This window comes from Dipodomys spectabilis, unplaced genomic scaffold, assembly GCF_019054845.1.
Source record: "Dipodomys spectabilis isolate Male_0828 unplaced genomic scaffold, ASM1905484v1 ptg000096l, whole genome shotgun sequence".
In the NCBI taxonomy this organism is placed as follows: domain Eukaryota; kingdom Metazoa; phylum Chordata; class Mammalia; order Rodentia; family Heteromyidae; genus Dipodomys; species Dipodomys spectabilis.
The window spans coordinates 8,956,234-8,971,147 of NW_024870773.1; the positions used below are offsets into that span (position 1 = coordinate 8,956,234).

The 14,914-nt window shown below is 37.4% G+C and overlaps 1 protein-coding gene across 2 annotated transcripts in view; it reads left to right on the forward strand.

Moving 5' to 3' along the window:
• Arhgap21 (Rho GTPase activating protein 21) overlaps positions 1 to 14,914 on the forward strand; it is a 120,553-nt gene that overhangs the window by 61,532 nt on the left and 44,107 nt on the right. For both annotated transcript variants that reach the window (XM_042686075.1, XM_042686076.1), the window contains 2 exons: positions 10,880 to 10,972; positions 12,406 to 12,484. In XM_042686075.1, coding sequence (XP_042542009.1) covers positions 10,880 to 10,972; positions 12,406 to 12,484 — 172 coding nt within the window. The remainder of the gene's footprint in view (positions 1 to 10,879; positions 10,973 to 12,405; positions 12,485 to 14,914) is intronic.

Consider the following 14,914-nt stretch of genomic DNA (forward strand, 5'->3'; position numbering starts at 1 on the left):
CAAAGTGGAGTAGATTAGCATTTCATAATTAGTAAAATATATTGACAGTTATACAGTTCTCTCACTGGAACATCTCTGCTCATATTTTGGAGACATGCATGATTGTTCATATATGTTTTCAGTAAGTTGAGCATATCCTGCCTCTTGATTTACTTTTTCAGGGAGGTAGTATTAACACAAGACTGATAATGGCAAAAATTGTTCCTTAGACTGTGCAAACTAAGTTGGGCATAGTGCACAGTCCTGTAATCCCAGCATTTGAGTGCATATTCCTGTGATCCAAACATTCGAGAGGTAGAAGGAGGAGGATTGAGTTCAAAGCTAGCTTGGACTACATAGCAAAACCTTGTCTCAATAAAAACATTATGTGTGTACTTGTGTGTGTGTGTGTGTGTGTGTGTGTGTGTGTGTGTGTGTGTGTGTGTGTGTGCGCGCATGTGCTGTTCAACAGATAGACCTGTAAAGATTTTTTTTTAATAAAAGTCAAGAAAAATTTGTGGTTAGGGTAGTAATATTCTGTAAAACATTGCTATCTCTGGACAATACCTTATGTGTATAGGCAGCTCTGTAACTAGGTGATTTAAAATAGCTCTGTAACTTGGGACCTTGATCTCAGACACACACTAGCTAGGTGGTTCCCTCTGTGTCCTGATTATTCCAGCTAGTCTCCATGAACAAAGATATATTTGTATAGAAATACTGAATATATTAGCTTGGGAAATACATTTCTTGTTGTTTATTCATTCACTTAGCAAACATCTGTTGAGTCACTACTATGAACCAGCCCCTAAAGTAATTGTCAGGAGGGAAGTGACATGGCTTTTAACCTTACTTCCTTCAGTGTTGTCCAAATGTCACCTGCCAAAAAGGACTTCTCAACCCTTTTGTGAAACATCTCTGCCTTTCACTCTCTTTGCTTTTTCCCCAGCTTACTATAAGTTCTTCATCTCTCTCACACTACTTACTTCTTACCCAATGTGTTTTTTACTTCTCTGGAATGTAGGGCAGGTACTTAGTTTTACTTACTTTAAAACTCAGAACATTTGTTGGCATGAATATATTTAATGAATACACACACTACAGGCTCTGACTTCATGAAGCTCCTAAGCTGGTGTACGTTGAAAATGTAAAATAATAATGCAAAAATAGGGTGTATACACTTGTTATGAGACAGTGGCACAAATCATTTTCTTAGCAAGGGAGGAGCTTACAGGTGAATTCTTGATGGATAATGAGTCTTTATCGAGAGGAAGGAGAAACAGCAGCTCAGAAGAAATTTCAGAAACCTTCCAGTTATTTTTGCCCAGATTTGGTGGAAGAACTTGGGGATGGATTGTATGTCATCTATTACAGACAAGTGCTGGAGGACTGTGCTCAGTTTTCCAGCTTCAGTGACTGGATAGTCTTTGGTGCCATTAACTGAAGGACTCATATGCCATATGAATTTCATTGCATTTATGATGTCTGTAGAATATTCAGTTCCTAGTTGAAAGTGTGAATCTGAAGCCTTAGAGGGAGATGAGGGAGGTGGTTGAAAATAGATTTGGAAACCATCCTTGGATATGTTATAATTAGGTTCTAGGCATAATGAGACCATTCATAGAGAACATGAAGGTTCACAGGATAAAGGTAGGACCCCAGGGAAGATAACATGTAAGAGACTGTCAGAGAAAGAAGAATCAGAAAGGAAATCTGAGAATAAATAGATAGGTATGAGCACAGCCAGGAGACTTGGTGGTCTGTTAATTAAGAGGTGTTCATTTTAAGGGGGCCTTGGAAAACTTGTTGCTTGTCAGAGAATTCATTAGGGTGGAGACCAGAAACATGCTTAGAAAAGACCTAAGAAAGATAGACTAGGTGTAACATTGCCGAAAACAGTTGAGTGGAATGGATAGAAAGGATGAGGAAGGCAGTACCAGTGGCTGGTAGGGTAATTACCACAGTGAACATGCCTGGGGATGTGGGATGGGGTGGTGTTGGTTCCTGTCTGAAGAGGCCTGTGTAGAAGAAGATGAAATGAGTGGAAGACTGCACTTGTGCAACGTGTGAAAACAAAGGAAGAAAGAGAGAGAGTACCATGTGGAGAGCTGAGAACTGTTTTTTTAAGTTAGGAATTTTGTGTATGTCTGTGGGATTTGGAGAGAAGGTTTAGGAATGAAGTTTTACACATGAGAAAACTGGCCACAAGGCCCTGAAGGCTGCTGATAACTAAAAGCTCATCTGAGTTAGGGCAAAACAGAACTTGGAAGAGAGAGAGAGAGAAAACAGAGTAATATATAAAGGTAAAGGACAGGAATCAGAATGAAACAACAAGTTAAAGTTTTAAAAGTTTGTAACTGCAACCTTGAAGGAACAGGAATTAAAATACAAGTAAGAAATGTTTTGGAGCAGTGTCAGGAATGGAGTTGGACTTAGAAACAGGTTGAGTAGCACTATGTAGTTTCATTCAGTTCTATTGGGCCAGGAACAAGAACTGAGCCAACATGGCTGGCATTCTCCATAGCTAGAGATTGGCAAGTAGAGGACTTGAAAGGTCAAGGAGGAAAGGAGATTGCCCTGAGTTTTGCTGACACATGGATCCATGGGTAACCTTTGTAAGAAAAAAGAAAGTGATTTCTACAAGAATCTCAAGAATAGAAGGTACAGTAATGGAAGGTCTTGTCAGAGTGGAGGAGCCAGTTTAATCGATTAAGGGATTGAGAGGCAATAATGGCAGAGATGGAAAGATAGCTGCTTGTGGTTAGAACACAATAAAAAACTTTCTGGAGTTTCAGAGAAATTAAAATCCAGCATAACAAGAATAACAAGGCTATGAATCTAGATATGGTAGGTACATAGTTCATAAAATTCCTGAAACAGAGAGAGAGAGGGAAAAAAAAAGTTAAATGAACGTCACATCCTCCTAACAGCAAATCCCAGGACTGTTTTGTTCATTGTAGAAGCGTTAGTGTTTGGTACCCTGTAAGAGCTTAGTAAATATTTGTTGAATAATACTCTTCTGCCGTCTTTCCTGCCTAGTTTACAGTCAGGAAAACTTGATTCGTGTCTGACACCTAGTGGTGATTCACCTAAACTTCTATTGAATTGCAGCATTCACCCCTGCCTCCTGAGGGAAAAGGTCAGCCTTAGTACAGTAGCTTCCTTCCTGAAGCACAACTCTCTGAAAAGTTTTGGCAGTTTTACTATTGGCATTTTCTAGAATGATAATTTTAATCAGTCAACAAATACTAATAGAGTATTCCCTATGTCCAGGCACCGTTCTGTGTACTTTGTGACCTTGTGTAGCTTTATAACCTCATCGAATTTGAATATATAGACAGAACAGTTCCATTGGGAGCAGGCAGCTTGTTTAGACATTTCATTTAGGGTTGTATTGTGATTTTTTTTGGGGGGGGGTCCGGTCGTGGGGCCTGAACTCTGGGCCTGGGCGCTGTTCCTCAGCTCTTCAGCTCAAGGCTAACGCTCTACCACTTGAGCCACAGCGCCACTTCCGGCTTTTTTCTTTTTGCTTATGTGGTGCTGGGGAATTGAACCCAGGGCCTCAGGCATGCAAGGCAAGCGCTCTACCACTGAGCCACCTTCCCAGCCCCGTGATTTTTTTTTTTACATGAGACCTTTCTACATTTATTCATAACTTCTAGGCCTGTTGTTTCTTCTTATTTGTTTCTTTTCAAGATACATTAAGAAGACATTTAAGAAGATTGAGAGTAGAAATATTGGCCGCGTGGTCAGCTTATGTTAGAAACCTTCATTGTACAGAATAGTACATACTATGATGAACCATTGGAGCAATTTGTTACTGTTTCATTAAGAAAAAGATAAAGTTCCTGTCTTTTATCCATGGATATGCATTTATAATACCTGGGATTTGTTTTAAAGTTTTTTAGTAAAACATGGTTGTGTTTAAGTGAAACAAGATTGGTGGAGTTTTCATATTCATGGGGCTTCATTCTCTACTTCACTTCTACTTTTGTGAACTATTTAGAACATTTTCCACAATAATCCTAGCTACTTGCGAAGCTGGGCTCTCATGACCGGGGTTCAAAGCCAGCCTGGGCAGGATATTGTATGAGACACTAACCTTCAATTAACCATCAAAAGCAGGAAGTAAAACTGTACTTCAAGTGGTAGATCACTAGCTCTGAGCCAAAAAGCTCAGGGACAGTGCCCAGGCCCTGAATTGAAGGCCCAGGACTGGCAAGAAACAACAACAACAAAAGAAAATGTTAAGTGACTGTGGGTTGAAAAATTTAACATGATTAAATTAGAACATGGCTTTTCATTTATAAAAACTTTTCTTAATATTGCTCTGTTGCAGATTGAATAAGAAGTACAAGTTTTTTTCTTAAGGCAAATGGAATATGATTCAAACCAACCCTACTGACAACACGGAGTATTAAAATGTGGGGTTCAGAGATGTCAATAATTGTTTGGTCTGCAAATTGGAGACTTGAGAGAGAATTTATAAGTGCTAGAAATCATCCTGGCAGTGAGAATATGTTGAGTTAGATTTGATAAAATAACAAAATTTTTCTTTGCTTTACTTCTGCCCTTACCCAAAAGGAGAGGGGTGATTGATTTTACAGCCATTACTAGTCTTAATTGTTAATATAAGAAACATGCAGATTTTAATTTTAAATAATGTATCTGTTATTCCTTTTTAATATTTTTTATTGTAAAGGGTTACAGTTACGTGAGCAAGGTAATGAGTCCATTTCTTATGGAGCATTGTTACCCCCTCCTTTGTTTCCCCTTATCATCCCTTCTCTCCCTACCTCCCCAACCCCTCCCTCCCACCCCCCAAAATTGTAAAGTTCATTTTCAACATAGTGTCTTGTACATCTCAGTGTTAGAATGGGCCAACCTGTATCCTGTTTCAGCATTTTCTCTTCCCCTCCCCAAATTAGAAATATGTATATACAAAATGGATAGTTTTATTTAACATTAGAAAACTAGTCAAAATAAAACTTGGATGTCTGTTTTTTTTCCTGTGTGCATCCATGATATAATATATACTATGTACCATTCATAAACATCACATAAAAGTTGTAATCTTTTTATTACAATGTGTTTTATGTGATGTTTTCTTACACTTATATATTATGATGAAATATATCTCCTCAGTTATCATTTCTCTGTGATAGAAACAATGAAAACCCTTTCCTCTAGCTTTTTGAAATATATAAACCAGGATGTTATCCACAGTCACCCTACTGTGCAACTACAGCACATTGGAACACTTCTGCTCTCTGTACATAACTTCATACCCACTGAGCAGCTTCTTCCCATCCCTCCCGGTCCCCATATTCCTCTCATCTTTTGGTAATCACTGCTGTACTCTTAATTGCAGGGTCAATATTTGCAGAATTCACAAGTGATCTCTTGTGGTACTTTTCTTCCTGTGCCTAGTTTATTTCACTTAACATCATGGTTTCCAGTTCTAGCCATGTTGCTCTCAATGACAGGATAGTTCTCCATTGTATATATGTACCACATATTCTTTATCTATTCCTCAATAGATGGAAATTTATATTGTTTCCACTTCTTGGCTATTTCGAATAGTACTGCAGTGCACATGATGTCTCTTCCACTGATTTCATTTCTCTTGGATATCTACCTACCTTGGATTGCTGGATCAGAGGGTAGTACTATTTCTGATTTCTTGAGAATCTTCTTGCTGTTTGCCACAATGGTAATTAATTAATTTATTCTTCCTTCCTTCCTTTCTTCCTTCCTTCTCTCCTTCCCTCCTTCCCTCCTTTCTCCCTTCCTTCCTCCCCCTCTTTTTATCCATCCTCCAACCGTATGCCCAAGGTTCCTTTCCTCCTTGTCCTTGCCAAGTAGTTATCTAACTTCAGTCCTTTATTTAAATAACCACTGCTACAGGTAATAACCTCACTGTGGTTTTGATGGACACTTCTCAGATAGTAATATTGAGCCTCTTCCCTGTGTGTGTTGGCCATCTGTCTTGAGAAATGTCTACTTAAGTCTATTAACTATTTAAAATTTTTAAAGATATTTTCTCTCTACTAGTTGTCTCTTCACTCTGATCATTATTTCCTTTGCTGTACAGAAACTTCTAAATTTGATTTTTAAAAACCCACTTATCTATTTTCCCACTTGGTCTATTTTCCAATATCCTGAAGCTTTTCTCTTGGCAGTTTCATAGTTGTCTTACATTTAGGTCTTAAATCCAAGTTGAGTTGGCATTTGGTAGGTGATAGAGATCCAGTTTCCCCAGTATCACTCAGACGAGATCGGGCGCGTTCAGGGTGGTATGGCCGTAGACTCCCCAGTATCACTCATTAAACACTGTTCTTTCTCAGACCTTTGTGGAAAATCATTTGGCTATTGATGCGTGTGCTTATTTCTAGTCTCTCTATTCTGTTCCATTGGTCCTTCATCTGTTGTATGCAAATGCCATATTGTTATTGGATATTACAACTTTATGTAGTATATTTTGAAGTCAGGTAGTGTAATTTCTGCTTTGTTCCTTTTGTCAAAATGACTTTGGCTATTTGGGAGTTTTGTAGTACTATAAAATTTTAGGGTTATTTATCTTCTTTAAGAAAACCATGGTACCTTGATAGCAATTGCATTGCATTTGTGAATTGCTTTGGATAGTGTGGACTTTTTAATGGATGCTCTCCCAATCCATGAACATGGGATGCTTTCTTTTTGTTTTTGTTTCTCCTCTTCTGTTTCTTTCATCAGTAGTTTGGATTTTTTCATTGTAGAGATCTGTCACTGATTAAATTTATTCATGTTTTGTAGATATTACAAATTTGACTTGCTTCTTAATTTCTATTTCAGAAATTGGTGTATGTTGGTGTATAGTAATGTTACTTTAAAAAAAAAAAATCTTCCAACTTGGCTGAATTTGTTTTGTGGGTTTTTTGTTGTTGTTGTTGGTGGTGGTGGTGGTGATGGTAGTCGTGGGGCTTGAACTCTGGGCCTGGGCACTGTCCCTCAGCTCTTCACCTCAAGGCCAGCACTCTACCACCTGAACCACAGTGCCACTTCAGTTTTTGGGTGGTTTATTGGAGATAAAGAGTCTCACGGACTTTCCTGCCTGGGCTGGCTTTGAACTGTGATCCTCAGATCTCAGCCTCCTGAGTAGCCACAGGCGTGAGCCACCAGCACCCAGCTATAATAATGTTTCTTGATACAGTGTTAGGGATTTTCTGTATACAAGATCATGTCATTGGTACGAAGTAATGATTTCACCTCTTCTTCCCCCCCACCTCCTTCAATTTAGAAGTCACTATTTTCTCATGTCGGATGTCTCTATGAGGACTTCTAGTTCTTTACTTAATAACAGTGGTGAAAGTGGGCTTTCTTTTCTTGTTCTGGATCTTAAAGAGAAAATGTTTAGCTTTTCCGTGTTCAGTTAACTGTTTGCTTTATAAATGTCCTGTAATATGCAGAGGCATATTTTTTTCTGTATCTTAAGTATGGGTTGATTTTTCTTATATAATTATACATATTTTTTCAGTCTGTTCAGAAAAATGGTCTCATTTCCAGAATTATATAGAGTTCCCTCTATAATGATCTATGTTTCTGTGGATCTTCATTTCAGGGGCTTTTTTCCTAAGTAGCCTAGTTCAAATTTTATTTCTTTGGTAATCTATTTACTTTCAGCCTTTTGCTTTATATACTTAAGATTTGCAAGTAAATTAAATGCTGTGGTTATGTGATTTTGAGTTTAGCATTCTCAGAAAAAGATCATTAGGGAGTGAAGTCAGCCTCTTTATTCACAGTGCCCTAGCAATACAGCAGTCTAGTTTTTTTTTTTAGCCCCCAGTTTCTTTTGAAGACAGTATAGAGTGAATATCAAAGATACTGAAGTTGCTTTCAGTATGGTCTTTTTACCTTTCTACATTTTGTGTGTGTGTTCCTTTTTTTTTGGCTGGTATTTTCAGCTGACAATTGAATTTTTGTTTTTGTTTTTGTTTTGTTGTTTTGTTGTTGTTGTTGTTGTTGTTGGTTGTGGGGCTTGAACTCTGGGCCTGGGCGCTGTCCCTCAGCTCTTCAGCTCAAGGCGAGCGCTCTACCACTTGAGCTACAGCGCCACTTCTGGTTTTCTGGCGGTTTATTGGAGATAGGAGTCTCACGGTCTCTCCTGCCCGGGCTGGCTTTGAACCGCGATCCTCAGATCTCAGCCTCCTGAGTAGCTAGGATTACAGGTGTGAGCCACCAGCGCCTGGCGACAATTGAGTTTTATAGACTTCAACAAGTATTTATTGATGATTTGCAGTGTGACAAGCTATATTCCCCAGCCTAGTTAGTCTCTGATCTGATTTTGGGGTTTCTTTTTGCTGTATTTATATAGGATCTCATGTTTTTACTATGGCCTACCTGGATAGCAATCTTCCTGTTCACTTCTTCAGCAGTGCTAAGATTATAGATATGAGCCATAGCACCCAGCCTCATACTCAGTCTATACGCAAACCTTCTAAAAGTTTATAATCAGACTAGCATAAACAATTAACTATCTACTTGGATACATTAGCACTTAATGAATTGTCTCATGTAATCCTTACAGTCTTGCCAGGTAGGTATAATTATCAACATCCCCATTTTTTAATATGTGACACATATAAAAATATGACACATATAAATTGTATAGAATCACTTGGGAAAAGACTTGCTGAATCAAATAAAGAATGCCCCATTAGTCTTGAATTTCAGATGAACAATAATCCTTATTATAAACATGTATCAAATACTACAAAGTCTAAGAGTCCACTTAGAGAATAAACAAGAGAGCTAGAATTTAAAACCATGTAATCTGGTTGTAAGAACCTTGGTTTTAACTACTTAGTTATACTGGACATGTTGGTTTCCCTCAAGTAGTTATTTTACTGTAATGTAGAAGCATACTCATTCTTTCTGATTTCAAACTCAACTTCAAGTGAATTCAAGATGATTTTGATATGTTCTTAAGTCTGATTTATTTTCTCATGCATGTGAGATCAATGTCTTTTTACTTTCTTGCAAATACAAAAGATTTAATTACATGTTTATGCTAAAAGACTTTTTTTTTTGGTAAGGTTAAGGGAATGACATCTAAGTATAGTAGTACTTAATACCTTTAAAACATGATCTCCCTGAAATTGCAGATATATAGTACCTGGCCTAACACACATTTTAGATGTGCTATTTTTGAATTCTGGTTCCTACAGATTATAGGACTTACATGTTGAGAACATGATACTCTGAAAATTAATGAACAAAGTTCATTGCTGCCAGGAACTCACACTCATAATCCTTCTCAGGAGGCTGAGATCTGAGAATTGTAGTTCAAAGCCAACCTCAAGCAAGAAAATGCTATGAGACACTTACCTTCAATTAACCACCAAAAAGTCAGAAGTAGGGCTGTAGTTCAAGTGGTAGTGTGCTACTCTTGAGCAAAAAGCTCAGGGACAGCACTCAGGCTCTAAGTTCAAACACACACACAGACACACACAGACACAGACACACACACACACACACCTCTGAATGTTTAACTTAAGACTTAAAGTCAAGAAGTATGGAAATTGAAGAGAGAGCTATTTCTTGCTTGTATGTAAGGGATATTTTTAGAACAATTTCCCCTTGCCTAAAGGAACTGGATACTAATATGTAGCTAGTATTGAGGATAAAATATAGAAAGGAAAGTAAACAGATTCAGCTATATAACTCTCAACACATATAATAGTATTTCCTGTAGGACTGGATTCTCTTAATCTCTCATCTTCATATATTTTCAAGCATAATTTATTGATAGATTTGCCAACGACAGACTACCTCTAGCTTTACAGAGGAAGTCATTGTAGAATTAATATTTCCTTTATAGAAATTAGCACCAAATTACTTTGAACCACCTGTTTAAGTGAAACTTAAACCACTCTGTTTAAGTGAACTTTTCTATTAGAGTTTTCAAAAGTTATACTACTACTGTCAAACTAACTTCTTATTATTTTGTAGAATTCATTAATAATCATGTGCATTTTTAAGTGCAACTATTGTGAATATGTTAGAATGCAACCTGATTACTAACTTGATTGCAATACAGTGCTTGCATTTTGAGTGACATTTATTTCTGTGTTCATCATGTCATCCTCATAGCAATGACTGAATTCTGTACTTGTCTTGGATTTTTTTTTTTTTTTTTATTGGGTCCGGTTGTGGGGCCTGAACTCTGAGCCTGGGCGCTGTCCCTCAGCTCTTCAGCTCAAGGCTAGCGCTCTACCACTTGAGCCATAGCGCCACTTCCTGCTTTTTTTTTCTTTTTGCTTATATGGTGCTGAGGAATCGAACCCAGGGCCTCAGGCATGCAAGGCAAGCGCTCTACCACTGAGCCAACTTCCCAGCCCGGATTGTTTTTACGCCATCCTATTTGTATGTCTTTCTTCTACCAGCATCTTTGATGGGAAGAAAAGTCTCCCTTGTTACTCTATCTTAAAACTTAGCACGACTCAGTACTAAAAGTCAATAGCGCCGGGTATCAGCTCACGCCTGTAATCCTAGCTACTCATGTATAGTATGTGATGTACTAATTGACATACAGAATATTCTCAGTTATGGGCTTGGAAGGTGGCTCAGTGGTAGAGCGCTTGCCTTGCACACATGAGACCCTGGGTTCGATTCCTCAGCACCCCATAAGCAAAAAGAAAAAAGCCGGAAGTAGCACTGTGGCTCAAGTGGTAGAGTGCTAGCCTTGAGCTGAAGAGCTGAGGGACAGCGCCCAGGCCCAGAGTTCAGGCCCCATGACTGGACCCCCCACCCCCAAAACAATCTCTGCTTAATTATCTCCATTAGATATCATTTTATGTTTTCATATTTTAATAGGATACTGTGAAGTCACATTATGTCTTGGGCTTTTTTGCTTCCATAGGAAAACAAAGAAACCGCTTGGAACCTATGGATACCATCTTCGTTAAGCAAGTTAAAGAAGGAGGACCTGCTTTTGAAGCTGGATTGTGCACAGGTGCTGATGATCTTCTTTAAGCAGTATCTTTTTACTTTTTTTCCATTTAGCTCTTCCTTCTCTATTTTTTTGTTCTCTATTTTTTTTCCCTTTTCCTATCCTTCTATATGCTATCCCTTTCCCTTCACATATATTATTACTGCTCTTGAGACTGAGTAGTATGTGTCTTGATACCTACATGGGTAGCTTTGGACAGAAACAAATTATGTAAAGTGATAAATTGTGGACACAGGGAACAGACTTTAAAAACCTAGTTTTCACACACTGAATAAATAGGAAAATGATAGATGTTTTTTATTTGGCACAATTTGCAAGAAATTTGGGAGCTTCCCAAGTTCTAGAGGTTCCAGAGAGGAATTATTGGCAAGCACAAGTTGTGGCTTGAGTTTCTGTGCTCCTAAGCCCCTCCACCTGCAGACATCAGTGAATGTGCCCTAGTTAGGTGGATATAAAATAAAAACTAAAGATTTCATAGACTATTCAACACTGTAAAATAGTTACTCTTTTTTCTTGTTTTTAAACATGAAATAATTTAAAATGGGAATCCATGAAGACTTCTCTGAATAAAACATTTGAGCTAAAAATAAGTAATGAATATCATTGCTGACATTTATTAAGATTCACTAATATTTTCTAGCAGAATTAATTATCTTTTTCATCACACTTTAATATAAGCCCAGTTTTAATATTAATATGTACGGTGTGCATATTACCATACATATTAGAGTCCTTTACACAGAGTGTATCATCTGCCATATGTTGAGTCATAAGACTGAGATGATGAAGTGAGATGCTGTGAAGAGCAAGCACCCATAAACTACTTTTCTCATTCCTCTCTACTGTCCTTTATTTCTCTAACTTTCTATGTCTCTGAGCTTTTCGGAGTACTTCAATATCTTTTCCTCCATTAAAATATACATGTATGTACAAAGTCAAAAGCACATGCATTCCCATATTTAAGTTTTAGAGACTAATCAACTAACCAAATGTGTACATAGCAAAGATACCGTACTATCAATTGATAGAGGGCACTGATGATATGCAAACAGCTGAATAATGTTCCCTGGCAGAAATGATAGGGCGAGTGGAGAAATAACTCATCAGAGAGATGTGAAGGCTATACTTTTTGAAATTGCTAAGCTCATCTATGTCTAGAACTCTTACTGAGAACATGGCTGTGTTTCCGGATAAGTTTGATATACCAAAATTTCAATTCATTTTTTTTGTAAAATGTACTTTTAAAAATAATAAACATATTATTCTTAGGTTAGGAATGTAACTCAGATATAGAGTGCCTGCCTGGCATGTGGAAAGGCCCTGAATTTGAAAAACAGAAGAAAAAAATGACATCTTCAAGAAATATTTTCAACATTATTCCAGAGTGATTTTCTCTAGGACTTCCTCATGTGTTTTCTTCCCACTCTTCCTCAAAGGTGACCGAATTATAAAAGTGAATGGAGAAAGTGTTATTGGAAAGACCTATTCTCAAGTAATTGCACTAATTCAGAACAGGTAAGATTCTTTAAACAATACTAATTTGGGCCAAGATGGTTTATAAATCAGTAGAAGAAATAGATGCAGTACAGTTTTGTATTTCTGTAAAGAACTGGGGTGACAGGAAGATGTAAAATGTTCTATGTAGTGAACAATGCATTTGACAGTTGCCAGTAATCGCTGTCTGGCAGAGCTGAGTTGATGGCTTTGCTGTGGCAGATTTGTCAGATTTGTGATTTAGATCCTTTAGGGTCTGAGAGGCACACATTTCAGATCACATGTAAGTTTCCCCACTTTCATTTGAAGTGAGAAATATATAATTTGTTTAAAATGAATAGAAATAAATGCATACCTAGTATCTTTTGATAATACAACATTAATGTATTATTCAGTGATCATAATCTGCTTGGCTTAAACTCATTTATTTTAATGAAGGAAGCAAGATACTTTCTTTTAGTGCATGTGCCTATAACCTGCAGAAGGATAGAATTTTGAGTTCTAAAGGTAAACACGTATTTATTAGATTACAAGTAAACAAACCAGAGGTCACCCTATTGAATTTCAATGGATTATAAGTCTAGGTCTGATTTCCAGAAGCTCTTTCTATTGAAGAGATTCTTCCCAGATCCAAATATTATAACTTTTGGATTATCTAATGGTTCCTATTAGCTTCATTCACCTGTTTATAATTCAGTTGGCATTTTTTGTTTTTCTAAAGAGCTTTATCAATCTCTCTAGCTATGTCCTAAAACAGCTTGTACTGTAATCTAAATTATTTACACTAATGGCCTAATATATTGTCATTATTTTACAATTAAATGACACAATCATGATTAATTGATCTCAGTATTCTCCTTAGTGTTTTAATATTTAATGAAGTCATTAGAGAAAATAACTCTTAAATCTTGCCTCTAATGTTGGTAATGAATTGAAAACCCCTTCAGGTAGTGGGGAATCTACCTATGTTTTTTGATTTCTAACACTACTTGAGACTATTATAAATACACCAATATGTTTTGTCAGCCTATAATTTCAGGATTTTTAGTTTGTTTAAAATGTCTTTAAAAATATTATTTTCTGGGCTGGGAAGGTGGCTCAGTAGTAGAGTGCTTGCCTTGCCTGCGTGAGGCCCTGGATTCGATTCCTCAGCACCACATAAACAAGCTGGAAGTGGTGCTGTGGCTCAAGTGATAGAGCACTAGCCTTGAGCTGAAGAGCTGAGGGACAGCGCCCAGGCCCAGAGTTCAGGCCCCACAACCAACAACCACTATATATATACAATTTTCCAAGTAATCACAACTTAATCTTTGTTCTCCTCAAAATCAACATAATTCTAGAAAACATCGGAATTGCAGTCTTAATTTTTCAGCCAATAAAAAGCATCTTGAAAACTGAGAGAAATACTGACTTTTCTTTATGATCTTAAAACTTATGTTCCCTTTATTTATGGTTGGAAGTAACTATATAATGTAGCACAAAGCCCTTGACAATGTGCAGTAAGCTAATGTAAGACTGGATCCTTGCTAAAGAATTCTTCTAAACTGTGAGTGAGTGAGTGAGTGAGTGAGTGAGTGAGTGAGTGAGTGAGTGTGTGTGTGTGTGTGTGTGTGTGTGTGTGTGTGCGTTCTATGAAATACAAGTACCTCTATATTTTGTTAGTTTCATTTATTTGCACTTATGGTTCTCACTGCTTTGCCATTTTCCCCACATTTATGAACCTAAAAATAATGGTTCAGATCTATCAAATGAGAGACAGATAAATTATTGGTTGTGGATTTTTTTTGATAGGGTTTGATGACTGCTTAATCTTTGGAGCATATTGAGGGGATATGATATTGTTAGATTGTGATATAGTCAGATATGATACTATTGAACTCCTCAATGGAGATAGTGGTACTCTCCTTGCTATATCTAAATGTAATTTCAGATCATGGGATTCCATTTAAATTCTTGGTTATTTTCTTTCCCTCCTTTTCAGTCTGGGGATAGAACCTAGCCCTTGTGCATGCTTGCCATCTCCCTTTGACCTTTTTAATCTTAGAGAAACTTCTCTATTATATTTAACAGAAAATTAGTATCACCAAAATAAAATCACTTTGAGCTGTTCTTATAAAAGTTCTAAAATTAAATCAGAGGGAAGAAAACAGTATGTGAAATGATATTGTCAGAGGTGTTAAAAATAAATTACTTTAGCCGGGCACCGGTGGCTCACGCCTGTAATCCTAGCTACTCAGGAGGCTGAGATCTGAGGATGGAGGTTCAAAGCCAGCCCTGGCAGGAAAGTTCATGAGACTCTTACCTCCAATAAACTGCTAGAAAACTGGAAGTGGTGCTGTGGCTCAAGCGGTAGAGCGCTCGCCTTGAGCTGAAGAGCACAAGGACAGCACCTAAGCCCAGAGTTCAAGCCCCATGACAAAAAAAAAATTACTTTTGTAGTCATGATGGCAA